This window comes from Xenopus laevis, chromosome 5S (genome assembly GCF_017654675.1).
Source record: "Xenopus laevis strain J_2021 chromosome 5S, Xenopus_laevis_v10.1, whole genome shotgun sequence".
In the NCBI taxonomy this organism is placed as follows: domain Eukaryota; kingdom Metazoa; phylum Chordata; class Amphibia; order Anura; family Pipidae; genus Xenopus; species Xenopus laevis.
The window spans coordinates 58,130,992-58,145,774 of record NC_054380.1 but is presented as its reverse complement, the minus strand read 5'-3'; the positions used below and the strand labels follow the sequence as shown (position 1 = coordinate 58,145,774).

At 40.6% G+C, this 14,783-nt stretch overlaps 1 protein-coding gene across 5 annotated transcripts in view; it reads left to right on the top strand.

Annotated features, from left to right (window-relative positions):
• The first annotated feature begins 1,497 nt into the window (after positions 1–1,497).
• The window catches only part of LOC108717915 (centrosomal protein of 85 kDa-like), a 139,544-nt gene continuing 126,258 nt past the window's right edge, over positions 1,498–14,783 (top strand). Inside the window, exon 1 of one of the 5 annotated variants that reach the window (XM_018265364.2) lies at positions 1,498–2,423. In XM_018265364.2, the coding sequence (XP_018120853.1) occupies positions 2,369–2,423 (55 nt within the window). In that variant the 5' untranslated portion in view covers positions 1,498–2,368. Of the gene's footprint in view, positions 2,424–7,634; positions 9,672–14,783 lie in introns of those variants that run through there. The other 4 variants (XM_041564613.1, XM_041564612.1, XM_041564611.1 and 1 more) reach the window with 4 other exon arrangements.

Genomic DNA, 14,783 nt, shown 5'->3' with positions numbered 1-14,783 from the left:
CCCGCACTACCTCACGCAGTTGCTGCTCCGCATAGAGTGGCTGGGCGGCATGCCGCCCCAAAAATGTGCTGCCCTAGGCCCGAGCCTGTGTGGCCTTGCCACAAATCTGGGCCTGTCTGCTAGTACAAAGAGAAACCTTTTACTGTGAATCATGTAGGTACTATGTGTTTGGCTTTTACAGCTTTTTTCCTGCAAGCACAGAGTACCTAGGTGCTTGGCAGGGCAAAGGTTAAAAAGCAACAAAGATATGAGTAAAAGAATATAAGACGAAAAACAAAGGAAACACTTTATAGTGTAGTACTAATGATAAAATAAAAAAATAAAATATATTAATTCTATCTCTATTATAAATAAAGCATAAAAGTGCCAAAGAGAGCTAATTTTGGAGAGTTATAGTTCAGTAGTAGTTTAAATACCACAGTATACAATGGCACATATATCAGTAAGTGATAATATAACATGAACACATTCTGGTGTGGGAGCACTGGACTGTGGTATTTAAATTAGCGCAGAACTTTAACACACTGCACCCAAAATTAGTTATTTGGTACTTTTATAAAGTATGCTTGATTATAAATAGTAACAGAGTCACAATTGGGATTAATGCTAATTGCACCATACAGGTATATTGTATGGTGCAATATTCACCTTGCTCATTGGTAGTGCAGTGGCTTGACAAGCTTTCTTCCCTAATGCCTACCTAAACATGTAACATACCTCCCAACATTTTGTAAATAGAGAGAGAGAGACAAAAAGATTGGCCATATGGAGCGCAGCTTAATTTTTTTTAACCACACTCATTTTGTGTCCACACTCCCTAATTACCATGTTCATTTTACAAAATTTGGCAGGTTATGAAAGTTTGAACACATTTTTGTGGTTTTTATGTTATTACAGTTTTGCTAATGAAGTTGAATTGCCCTTTAAGCAGCAAGTCGCAGTTTCCCCAAGAGACCTTCTTATCTCAAATTGTTACAATTGTTTCTTTGCTTTTCTTAAATTGTTGTTAAAATGTATCTAAGTGCACCTGCCACATATTCTGGGTTCTCTGCCAAAAGCCAATTAAGTTTAAGGGTAGAACTACACAGACGATTTCCCTGCGATTGTACCAGATCTGACGCGCTGCGCCAAAATGCGTCAAGTTGGATGCGATGGAAAACAAGGTAAGAAATACAAATGCTGGATGATGTTGCAGCGTTCAACATGACTGGCGGATACAGATGCAGCATCTGCATCCAACAGTAGTGTCGCATCTGACCAACGCTGCGACACCATCCGACGTTGCTGTTGCTTACCTTGTTTTCCGTGGCATCCGATTTGACGCCTGCATTTTGGCGTAGTGCGTCGGATCCGGGACAATCGCGGGGAAATCATCTGTGTAGTTCTACCATTAGAAAGTTTGTATCTTTTTATGGCTGTTCAGTGCTGGAGATCAAAGAGAAAGTCGGGACATTTCAGTAACAATCCAGGACTGCAGGCTGAGCTGTCATAATTGGGACTGTCCTGTAAAAAACACAGTTGGGCGGTATGCAGAAATCTACAGCTTTCTTCTTCCACTCCCCCTTTCCCCCAGAAATGCATTTGAAAAGGCAGCTTGATGTTGTTTGTGTACTAATTGGCTTCAAAGATGTCCTTCTCTCTGTTCCTCCATACTGTCACTGCTCTCTTCTCTCTATAATTCCTCCCCTTCCCCTGAAACACGAGCAGGCAGAATCGCCCCTCTAATGAACTTTTATTTACACTTTGGGACTGGCTAGTGTTGGATGCGGGAGGCTTGAAGAGAGTAGGAGTTATGTGTGGGAAGCCTTTGCTTCTTTTCACATGCTGTTCTGGGAGGAGAGGGGGTCAAATAAAAATAAAGCAGGAGATTAGTGTGTTTAGGCAAGGGAACGGAGCTTTTGAAAACACAGCAGCAGCCCATCAGAGTGAGGACAGTTGTTATGAAGATGATACGACCCCAAACTCAGAGCAGGCCAGAGGCCTTAGAGAAACGAGTCATTTAACAAATTTTCAATTTTGCAATAGTTCCCCTTTAAGGGGGCGTTACTGAGTCAGAAAGTGAATGGCCTCTGGTTTCAGCCTTGGCTCCTCCTTTCCCACCCCTTCTCACACCCCTCCTTGCCTGCAGCAATCTAGCTTGGAAACGGACTGAGAGCAAGGGGGCCGCACAAAGGAAGAAGCATTGGGGATCGAGCATGGCTGCAAGCAGATGGGGATTTATCCACAAAACGTGATCCAGATCAGGGACTTCGGGTCTGATCAGCTCCCTACCACAAAGGTCTCCCTTCATCTTCCCCCGGAATAATACTGTGGATTTGTCTTGACTCCTTATTTATTTCCTGCCCCACTGGAACGCGCCCACGTAGGTATGTGGGGAAAAATGATTACGGATTACGGATCCGGATTCAACAGCTACCCCGCAGGTAAACTGAAAATGCCATTGCTTCTACCGCTGCCATTAACACTGCCAAAGCAATAGATTATATATATATATATATATATATATATATATATATATATATATATATATATATATATATATATATAGTTCCTTATCTCTCATATGGAAACCAATCATTACTGCACGTACTCATTGGTGCCATAGAGAAAATGCTTCCTCTTGCATTATTCTAATGTATTACATTAATCTCTCCAGAAAACGTAAAGTGGCAAAATCTAAACATGATTAATTTAGAATTAAATGATTGCTAATACAGAGTTTACCAAACTTTGCTTATGTGGGGTCAACTTCAAATGAATATTTGGTGTGAGGCTGTCACTATAGGTGCTGAAGTACCACGGAACAGGTCACCCAATAGCATTACATGGGAATGGGCCCTATTCTGTAGGTTTTCATGCTTTCTACCTTTCACCTTTTTTTACCCCTGTGCCAAAATAACTTTTGTGAATAGTCAATAATTTAATTAAAAAGTTATAATTTCTCTGGGGAATTTTAATGCTGGATATCAGATGTGGTTCTCTGCAGAAGCATACTGAAGAATTCCATTAGTAACTTTAATACACAGTAACCTTAAGGTGGCCATACGTGCTACAATTATGATCTTTCCCACGACCATTGGTTGTACAAAAGATCTTTCGTCCACTCTGCTAACGTTCAGAGCTGAATTGTCAGATATTTAGATAAAACAAAAATAATTATTTTGCTCTATCTGATGATTCAGTGTTAACGTTACGATGTTCGAGCACCTTCAAAGGAGCCCAATCAAAATTTCCAGTCCTGCCTGATAAACGAAACTATCAATATCTAGAGCTTTTTACCAATGTTGGTCACATTGTCTCCCACACACGCACCGATTATCATATGTAATTGTTGCATCTATGGCCATCTTTACTTGCCAGGGCAGCTAACTTCCTACAGAGTTTAAAATTAAAATATTTTTTAGGAAATTAGCATCTTTCTTAGAAAAAGCAAAGACTTTATACAGTTCACAAATAATATATTTAGGGAGCTTCCAGATTTACCTTTACGATGGATCTCTGCTTTAGTTTCTGTTTAACACATACCCTTTGTTGCATTTTAATTTACCCTTATAGTGATGAAATGGAGTGCATATTTATATAATGTGAGGTAAACCTACAACTTACACATAGAGGCAGTGCATGCATAGCATGCATCTTTCATTTCCCTGCAACTATCCAATCTTATAGAATAAAAACCTAGTGGAATGTGGTTATACAAGGCCAATAGAGTGCTGCAAGACAAATGTGTTAAGTGTCTTTCTAATATCCCAGTAGCCTCATTCCAGTTGACCATTCAGTAAGCCAGATATGTGCCAAATAACATTATCTGGCTATGAGGATTTAGAACTAACAGACTTCAAGGCACTATGTACTACCTGAATCTGACAGACAACATTGAGTGTTACAGATCTAGGCCACATATGAGCATTGCAGTTGTTACCTCATCTTATGGTTTTGCCTACATTTTTCACATTCTATGAAGGTTTGCTTATAGAAATATTTTGTAATGGTTGTGGGGTAAGATGTTTGGCATTCACTCTGGGCCTATTTCAGATGGTGTTTTGCTGTTAAACTCTGTTACTGGCACTGACATTTTCTGTGAAGTATTAACTGATACTGAAACATAACACAATGATCACAACCGTAAGGACTTCATTGCTTTATGGCTGTTTGATAGTAAGCTGTGACTCATCTGAAGGAAGCTGAGAGCAACTCAGCAAGCATGAATCATGGTAAATTTGGCCTAGTAGCAATATAAGTTGTGTGACAAATTTACTTAAGCCATTCGTCAAGACTTCAGTTCGGATTTTTAACACTGGAAGCAGTATACCACTTTTTCTTTTCTTCAAAAGCCCCTTGTTTCCTGGGATACAGTGTGTATTTTAAATGAGGAAAATGGGGACTCACAGAAATAACATTCATAAACACATTATTTTAACAGGATTATGGAATCTGACTGTGCAAGTGGCATAATGGGCTGCTGGTTGTTTCTCTACTACTCCTTGTATTATGCTTAACCCATGGGAAATGTTTGTCAGTTGAACTGAGTGTGTGAGCAACGCACATTTGCTGAGCGTCATGGCAACATTTGCTGATTTTTCCTCACAATTTTCTCTGGTTACAATTACATGATCTAATCTGGCAGCATGCTATTGCTGCTGCATGTTTAATTAATATTTTACTTACTATATCCAGGAGTCTGTGCAACTTAGGTCTTGTGAAAGAGTTAATGGAAAAGAATAAAGTTACCTTTGTTAGGCAGTTAATGTAACTTTAGCTACTGAATGGGCATCCATCTTTCATTGCAAGGAATTGGGAGGGGCTGCATGCTGTCTGTTGGTCAGTGACAAGTTTACTACTTGTTCCCCCTCAATCTGAGGTGATGTCCCCTTATGAATCTAGACCTTAAGCTCAAGGTTGAAATATTGTTAGAAAGAACCAAATTGTGTATAAATAAGTTGTCGCAGAGTACACCATTTGAAAACATTAATTTAAAAGCAAGCAGGTAAGAAAAAGCCTGGAAATAAATTGTAGTTAGTAAAACAATGGTAATACATCATGGTTTTCTGCCGATTCAGCATACCATTACATTTTTTAAAGGTATTTATAAAAATTTGAGATATTTCACCTGTGTCCCATAATTGTACAGCATGTCTCAACTTACAGAAATACTGTCTGCTTTTAGCTAGGTCTGTCAGGTTTGGATCTGAGTTTAACCAAAAATACTCTTAGCTGCCTGCCCTAGCTGGGCTTGCAAAGAAATGCACAGCAAACCAGTATAGTACATTCCATTTACTGCATATTGGAATGTTGTTTTCCAGTGTGAAAGTGTAAGTGGTGCTACTATTCCAAGAATTATTGCACAACTAACTAAGGGAAAAATGTTTCTAGAATAATCCTTTTTTTATGGACCAGGTCTCTGGCATCTGAAAAAGTGATTTAATTAGTACTTGTCAGACCAGCATTGCTCATTCAAATGCCCTGTTGAGGAGGGTTTGTTCACTAAATAAATGTTTTCTTGTGAGAGCAGTTACTGATTTGAACACAGGAAGTGGTACTCAGAGACAGGAAGTGGGGACCTATAACTCATTGCAAAACGCATCTAAACATCTGCTGTGAAAAACATACATCATTTCATGTGCCTTGGCTTGTGACTAAAAACGAATAATAATGCCTAATGTACAGTAAATAAAGCTTTTAATGGGAAAGCACACATTTTGTGCCTTTTATTACATATGGGAGCATGCATGTTGTGTAAGTTAACCTTGAATGTATTGTAAAATTATGAGCCCAGAACACTCAGCAGCTGCACTTCAATTCATTTGTAACAATTTAAGATAAGCAAAGATACAAATGTATCTATTTAAGCTTAAAGGACAACTCACCTTCATTAGCAAAACTTTTATAACACATAAAACTTCGCCCTAAAACTCCCAAATTTTGTAAAATGGGCATGGTAATTAGGGGCTGTGGCCATAAAATGAGCATGGTCCAAAAAATTTCACAGTATTACGTGCAGCAGATCTTTTGTCCCTCTTTCCATTTTTCCGATGTTGAGAGGTATGTACTAGTGATGTGTGGGTTGACCAGAAACACGCAGTGACCCACAGGTTGAACACCTTTTGGGCACGTTCAGGGTGAAATATAGCCAACCATTGTGGGTTAGGAATGGGTGCAGGTCGAACTAGAGAACACATCACCTTTGCTTCAGAAGACCTCCTGTCTTGGAACCAGAGGTGTACACAGAAGTAGCATACAGAGCAAGAAGACGTGGGTATGGGTTGGTCCTACAATGTCAACAGTTGTGGGTTAGGGTCGAATGCAGGTTAAGTTTTTACAGGTTAGAATTGAATGCAGTTAAGGATTTGCAGGTTAAGGTCAGGTGTGCAAACATCTTATATATGCCATGCTACAGATCAATATATCTTATATATGCCATGCTACAGATCAATAAATACAGATACAATTAATATCGGGGTTAGTGGCCTGCAAGATTATTGTTCACATATCCCCTTCTAGCTTCATAGCCAGAAGAAGTAGCTTTGATAGGTACACCATGTATTGTAATGTTTTGACCAGGCCTTGACTGACAATTTGTGTATTTTGGCAAATGCCAGAGAGGCTGCTGTAAGATGCCATAGACGGTCAGTATTTAGTGGGCTGGTTGGAGGCTGTTTGGGCCTATGTGTACTTGAAATGCCAGGGCCTATTTTAAATCCCAATCCAGACCTGCTACTTACTGCAGTACACTGGAACTAGACGAGCCAGGCAAGTATATTATTGAGTGATGGGTATCCTTGTGCCAGTTTATATGAGAAACCAGGAGAACCACTTTCAGGGCTATAGATGCAGATGTTTCATCAAGGTGTGAGGCATTTCTATCACTAATAAAACAAAATAAACTGCAATAATGTGCAATCCATAGTATCCTGACCACAATGTATTCTCTTTCTCGCCACAATTCTGATTTCGCTCCAAGCTTTACCTATTTCTGGGGTATATTGGGATATACCTGAATGCATTTTAATTGAGGTGGTTAACAATAATTTGGATGCAAATCACAGGGAGCAGGTGATTGTGGGGTCTAACACATTAAGTTATGCCCCTGACTGTAGATATTGGTCAATTTGTTAATTGTGCAGGTATAAACATTTTAAATGCCAAAGCAATGTATTTTATCTTGTCTGCCTTTTAACTAAGATCAAGTGTAGTATCCGATCTTCAATGTACTTAAAGGAGAAGGAAAGGTTAAAAACTAAGTAAGCCTTATCAGAAAGGTCCATCTAAATATACCAGTAAACCCCCAAAGTAATGTTGCTCTGAGTCCCCTGTCAAAAGAAACACAGCATTATTTTCCTTCTATTGTGTACTCATGGGCTTCTGTATCAGACTTCCTGTTTTCAGCTTAAACCTCATTGCCCTGGGCAAGAGCATGCTCAGTTTGCTCCTCTCCCCCCCCTCCCTTCTCTACTGTAATCTGAGCCCAGAGCAGGGAGAGACTCAGGCAGGAAGTGATGTCACACCATGTTAATCCTGCAGCTCCTATCCTAAACAAACAGAGAGTTTCTAGAGCTGTTTACTCAGATATGGTAAAACATTCTACAGAATAAATATAGCATTCTAGCTTGCACTATTGCAGCTAATCTATTGGCAATAAAATGCCTCCGTAGCTTTCCTTCTCCTTTAAGAAACATCACATCACATAAGTCAATAACTTTCCCAATTATACAGCATACGTTTGCCATATGGCACTCTATAAGCACTAAACCTAAATGGCTTTCTAAACTTCATTCTCTAGCACCCTTATTTAATAACCCTGGCTTTCCACCTGGTCAGAAGCCTAAACAATTCTGTTGGCGGATAGATAAAGGGCTTACACATATTCGCCAGTACATACTACATTACAAAATTATTAGCTGGACAGTTCTTCAGGACAGATATAATGTACCAGTTCAACTTAACGTTATAAGAAAAAACTGAAAATACCTTCAATAAATACATTTATAATAATAGATGTTTAAAAATGCTATATATGTTGACTTGTACAATTTTCTGTTAACACTGGATACTTAACGTTATAAGAAACAACTGAAAATACCTTCAATAAAAATAATGAATAATGAAAGATCAAGTGTAGTATCGAGTGTAGTATGTGTTCTTATCAGTTTAACAGCAGGGTAAGCACACCACTTGACTGACAGAACAGAGAACCACTGGGTTGAGTCTAGGGGCCAGGAGGCTTTGCTTTGAAGCCTGAGTTTTTTTGCATCCCAGGATTTTCACACCTGGGGTGTCTTACCTCACAGGTCTTGCACTACTATCTGTGAGCACATCACTAGCACACTTTACTCTGGCACCTCATTGCAACACCTTGCTCTTAATCCCAGCCTTTTGGCACACAGGATAGACAATCATTTTTACAAATCTGGCTATTAGGCTGGGACCACTTTTGGTCACCCTTTGATTTACCCTAGTTATTGGTCGCTATGGCACTGTTTTCTTTTTGCACTTTTGGATCTATGTGCACTGATCTGGGGGGGGGGGGAGATGTGTGGCCATTAGGATCCTTCCCCCCTGAATTCCCTGGTCCAGAAGAGGGCACAAAGTTGCTGGGTTCTTCTCGAATGAACATTGTCGCTCCAGACCCCTTATAAGCCTTTTGACTGGAGTAAAGGGACCCCCTAGCCTTGAGGTGAAGGGGTTCAAAGACCCTTGCCTCCCTTCTGTACCTTATGGCAAAGGAGGTCGGGGTAAAGGGTCTCACCCTAGCTTCAGTTAAGGGGAGCCTTTGTTTATATTTCTGCCTTTTGGCCAGGTGACATGTTTTAATGGACCTTTTTTAAGGATTAGTCACACTTTGCGCTCTTTACACTTTGTGTTTTTGCACATTTGTTTGCACTGTGACTGTAATTGGAAGCATGCTCGGGCTTAAATAAAAAAAATCAGTTCAACCCCTGTCCTGATAATTTAGATTAGTATGTAATCAACCTATGCATGGCTGATTGCCTTTAGAGGAGTTGGGGAGCTGTTCTGCAAGCAACACTGAAGTAGGAGAGAATTTCACACAAAGCCCAAATCCTGTTATTCCTTTGCAGTCTCTCCTCGGTATGTATTCAACTTGTCTCCTATACTGACTGCAAGAGAAAAGCATGTGACTCTTTTTCTTGTTGATGGACTATTCACAGAATTACATTTTGAACCTATTGTCAGGGCAGGGAAGGACTAGGGCATGCAACCTACAGGCTTGGAACTAACACTGTGAGCTGCTGTTTTGTGAACAGATAATATGGGCTGCCGTGGGCGTTGTTGAGTCAGAGTGAATGGCCTCTGGTTTCAGTCTTGGCTCCTCCTTTCCCACCCCTTCTCCCACCCCTCGCTGCCAGCAGCAATCTAGCTTGGAAACCGGACTGAGACCACCGGGCCCTGGACAAAGGAAAAAGCATTGGCGACCGAGTATGGCTGCAAGCAGATGGGCATTTATCCACTAAACATGATCCTCATCAGGGACTTCGGGTCTGATCAGCTCCCTACCACAAAGGCCTCCTTTTATCCTCCCCCATATTAATACTGTGGATTTGCCTTGACTCTGACTCCTTATTTATTTCCTACCCCACTGGAACGCGCCCACGTAGGTATGTGGGGAAAGATGATTACGGATTACGGATCCGGATTCAACAGCTACCCCGCAGGTAAACTGAAAATGCCATTGCTTCTACCCTTGCTATTAACGTCATATTACACTGCCCCCCACTAACTCAGTCACTAAGAGAGAGGGCATTACAAGCAGGCAGTAAAGGATCAGCTCCTATAGCTAAATACTGTGAGATCTGTAAGGGCTGTTCAACCACACACAGTTTTAAGGTGCATTGTGACAAACGTTATGTTAGGCATTGCTATGGGAAATCTCTAATGTTGCAATATACATACAGATCAACCCCCACGTCACGCTGCAAGTGCACTTTCTGTTATATGGTATGCATATAGACTTCCACCTTATCTTTCATAAGGAAACATACTGATTGGTGCCATAGAGGTTCAAGCTAACACATACGCATATATTTAATAAAATAAGGGAAAAATGCTTCCTCTTAAATTATTCAAATATATTACATATGTCTGTTCAGAAAATGTAAAGTGGCAGAATCTGAACAAAAACCAAATGTCTAATTCTAGATTTTTTCTAACTGCTTTCAAGGTTAATTTAAAATTAAATAATTACCAAAACAGAGGTTACCAAACTTTGCTGACTTTTTTTCCCTGTGCCAAAATAACTTTATTTTCTGTGAATAGTCAAAAAATTATTTAAAAAGTTATAATTTCTCTGGAGAATTTTAATTCTGTTGATCAGATGTGGTTCTCTGCAGAATCATACTGAAGAATTCCATTAGTAACTTTAATACCCAGTAGCCTTAGGGTAGGGGCATACTGGGCGATTCCCCGCTCAGCCAAGCCTGATCCTCAGTGTCCTCCGCAGCAGCCGTGTAAGGTCATAACAGATCCGCTGACCAGCAAGGCGTACGATAAGGGCAGGCTTCTTGGCAAGGTAACCCGGTATTCAGCTCTTCTTTGTATTGGGCGTCTGTGTCTGGAAAGCCTGGGGCGGCTACTTTTACATGAAGGACTGAGTACAGGGGATTTATGTGACCAAAGGATTGTCCACTTTTCAGCCTCCGTAGGACTATTGCTTCCAGCAGTGTTGGCTAATGAAATCTCTAGTTGGCAGTTTGCTTTTGCTCTAGGGGGGGTCGCTGGGCCGCCGTTCCCCTTGTGGTGTTTTTGTGTGCATGGAGGAGATGTGATGCATCTTCACACTTTTAATTAAATAAACATAAATGGGGGCAGTACACATGCCGTGTAGCCTCCTCCTGCCACTGCCACCCTGTAGTCGGCCCCGGGCACAATCAGATGGGCACAGCTGTGGGGAGCAAGGGAATAGGGGAAGCGCTGCAGACTCTGGGAAGCTACGTTTGGCTCACCTGTCATGCCTGCCCAGAGCATGAGAGCTGAGCCTCAGCCTCCTTCACATGCTGTCAGTAGTCAGGGAGGAGAAATCAAGCACTGTAGGATGGATGGTCGCCGTGTCGCCTGTTTTGAAGAGGACAGGAAGTGGAGTTTTGGTAAGTTATTTCTTAATAAGGCTTTGCAATTTAAAAGTTCAATTTGTTTTGGTGTTTATTTTTCCTTGTAAACTAACAAATTTTTTTAAAATTTTTTTTGATGTTACTGGTCCTTTAAGTGAGATTTTCAATTCGCATGCACTCACCCTCTTATGTCCACGGGTCCTATTCCACCAGTGCTACAACATATTAAGCGTCCCCGGATCCAGACGTATTGTACATAACTTCAGCGATTGGGAATATGGAGCACACGGTGGTTTGGAAAAATCACGCCTTCTTTATTGAAAAAGTCATTTTAAAATCATCAGTGCAGTACATATGTGGACATGACCTCCCCCACACTTGACGCGTTTCGTGGCATCTCGCCACTTCCTCAGAAGCATAGGGAAACCCACCCCCAACACCGTTAATAAAACCACTAGGCCCAGCCCATAAAAACATTTAACCCAATCAGGACATTTAGCATATAATATAAACATCAGAACGATCCAAAGCAGCAGGTAATTATGTTAATCCACCTACTGGGCAGGTCAGACTCATCTGAGAAATAGAAATTTGTCACAGCTTACAAAAACAATGTTGCAACAGTCTTATAATCCTGTAGAAATGTATACACTTAAATTGCAACATTTTATGAATAGCCAATTCATATAACATAATATATTCTATCACAGACTAGTACATAGTTCATAACGTGGGGATCAATGTAAATCAAAAAACATATAAATAAATAGACAATATTTGTTATTATATATATACACATATAGATATATTGCAAAAGCATTCAACTATAATAATTCATAATCGATACCACATATAATAATACAAAACAAAACAAAATAGATAGAAATGCATCAGTTACAAAAGCAAGATAACTCCCATTCTCTATTGAGGCCCCCATAATTCTCTGTAGTTTTCAAATAAAAAATCCAATAGGCCTCTAGCCTCAATAATTTCTGATCTAAATCTCCCTTTCTTATATTTCTGGGGGGTTTATCTATAATTTGAAAAGACAAACAATCAGACCCCTGATGTTTTTCAAGTAGATGCTTTGCTATAGCCGATTTAGTATCCAATCGGTTGGTTGCTGAAATATGTTCTAAGATGCGGGTGCCCGCCCGTCTAATGGTTTTACCCACATATAGGGCCCCACATTCACATGTCGCCAGATAGATCACCCCTTTCGACATACAGTTAAAGTATTCCTTAATGTCATATACAGTACCTACCACTGAGCTCTGAAACTGTTTAGATACATTAATCCATGAACATGATTTGCATCTGGTGCGGCCACATTTGTAAACCCCCTTAAATTTGAGCCAAGGTTTACTCTCAGTTTGTCCCTTAGACATAAATAAACTTCTGGAGATGTGAGACGCCAGATTTTTCCCTCTTTTAAACACAAAGGAGGGTGTTTTATCTAAAAATTTAGCAAGTACGGGGTCTTGTAAAAGTATCCCCCAATATTTATTAACACTCCTCCTAATCGAATAGGTATCTCGACTATAGGTGGTACAAAAACGAACAGCAGGTTGCCCTCTCTGAACATGATGCACTCTGGATCCAACCTCAGGCTTGGGCTTGGGACGCAATAATTGCTCTCTGTCCGCTAACACCGCCTTATCATATGCAGCTTTGATAACATCTTCACAATAGCCCCTTTCCGCAAAGCGATCCCACAGCTGCATAGCTTGTTCATGAAAACTATCCCAGGAAGAGCAGACTCGACGCAACCGCAAGAACTGCCCCACTGGGATGCCCCTCAAGCATGCCTCTGGATGGCTGCTCTCTGCGTGGAGAAGGGTGTTACGTGTAATAGCTTTGCGGAAAAGGTCTGTGGAGATCTTACCTTCATGGCTTTTGAAAACTACATCCAAAAAGGGTATATCTGTCTCATTGGTTTCATAGGTGAACTGTATCCCCCTAACCGTATGGTTACAATATGAGACAAAGGCCGCAAAAGAGACATCATCCCCTTCCCAAATACCAATACAGTCATCGAAGTACCTGTAAAGACGTATAATTTGATGTCTATAGGGATTCTGGTCTCCAAAAATGAAGATCCTTCCCACCAACCCATTACCAAATTAGCATAGGTGGGTGAGAACGATGCCCCCATTGCGGCCCCACGTAATTGCAAATAAAATTGCCCATTAAAGAGAAAATAATTTGAATGTAATAAAAACTCAATCGCCTCCATTATAACTTCATTTTGAGTCGGTGGAAAGATTTGTGTCAGTGTCAGCCAAAAACCTATGGCTTGCAAACCAATTTCATGATCTATGGACGAGTAAAGAGAAACCACATCCATAGAGAACCATCGATAGCCTGGTTTCCATATCACACTAGCCATCTTATTCAAGCACATGGTAGTATCTCTCAAATATGTTGGTAACTTAAACACTAAAGGTAATAGTAGTCTATCCACATATTTCGACAGATTCTCTGTCAGGGATCCTATGCTGGCCACTATAGGACGCCCTTTCACCACCTCCAGCGATTTATGTACTTTTGACAAAACATGGAATATTGGAATGACCGGATCCTTACAATAGATAAAATCAAACTCAGTCTGTCCAATCACTCCCATACTCCGCGCATATGACAAAAGTGTTAGTAATTTGTGTTGGAACATACTTGTTGGATCTGAATCTAAACGTCTATACGTCTCCGTATCATTTAATTGTCTCATAATTTCAAGTTCATAGGTAGTAGAATCCAACACAACCACTGACCCACCTTTATCCGCGCTTTTCACCACTATGTTGGTATTCCTACTCAGGGTTTTCAGGGCTTTATATTCACCTCTACTTAAATTCCTTGGTTTAGACGGGGGATTCACACCCATTTTCATCCCAATCCTCTCAATGTCTCGTTGTACTAATTTATGAAGCATATCAATATAGTTACTTTTAGATTGCATGGGATAAAAACTAGATGGCCTTTTCAAATTAGAGTATACCACTGGGGGATCGTCCACCTGTGAAGAAACATTCTCATGGGTCAAGTCATCTAGAATAATCAGGGCACATTCATCCTTAAATTCAAATGTAATAGTGGGATCTAACCAAACATCATTATTGATACCCTCACCACCCCTCTGACTTGAATTTGGACATCCTGCAGATCCTATATCCTCATTAATAAGATTTGCAGAAATCGATTGCACTCCATCTGCATTATTATTGGCAAAATGTCTTTTTAATGTCAAAATCCTGATAAATCTATTCAAGTCCAAAATTGCAGCGAAGGAGTCTGCAGATACATCTGGGACAAAATTTAAACCCCTGGAGAGTAACAGTCGCTCGTCAGGCGATAGTACATATGAGGATAAGTTAATCACATTATCAGTAAACTGGTTAGATATAGTTACCACATCCAAGTGCGATGGAAGTTGAACGTGGTTGCCAAGGACTGTCGATGAACTGGAGCTCCCCGCACACATTACCACCGAGGCTTCCTGTTGCGATTCCCATCTCTTGGCCCCTGATATCCTGGTGTTTTTCCGGCGTCCACCTCTTCTGGTTTGTTGCCAGAGCTGCGGGTGTAAACCGGGTCCCTCTGGGTGTAAATCTTGCCCTTGGATTTGTCTTTGTGTTTGTCGCTGAAATTGCCCTGATAACTGTGATCCTCCGGTTCGCTCTCCGACTGATCCGGTTCCGATGCTAAAAAAGACCTAGACGA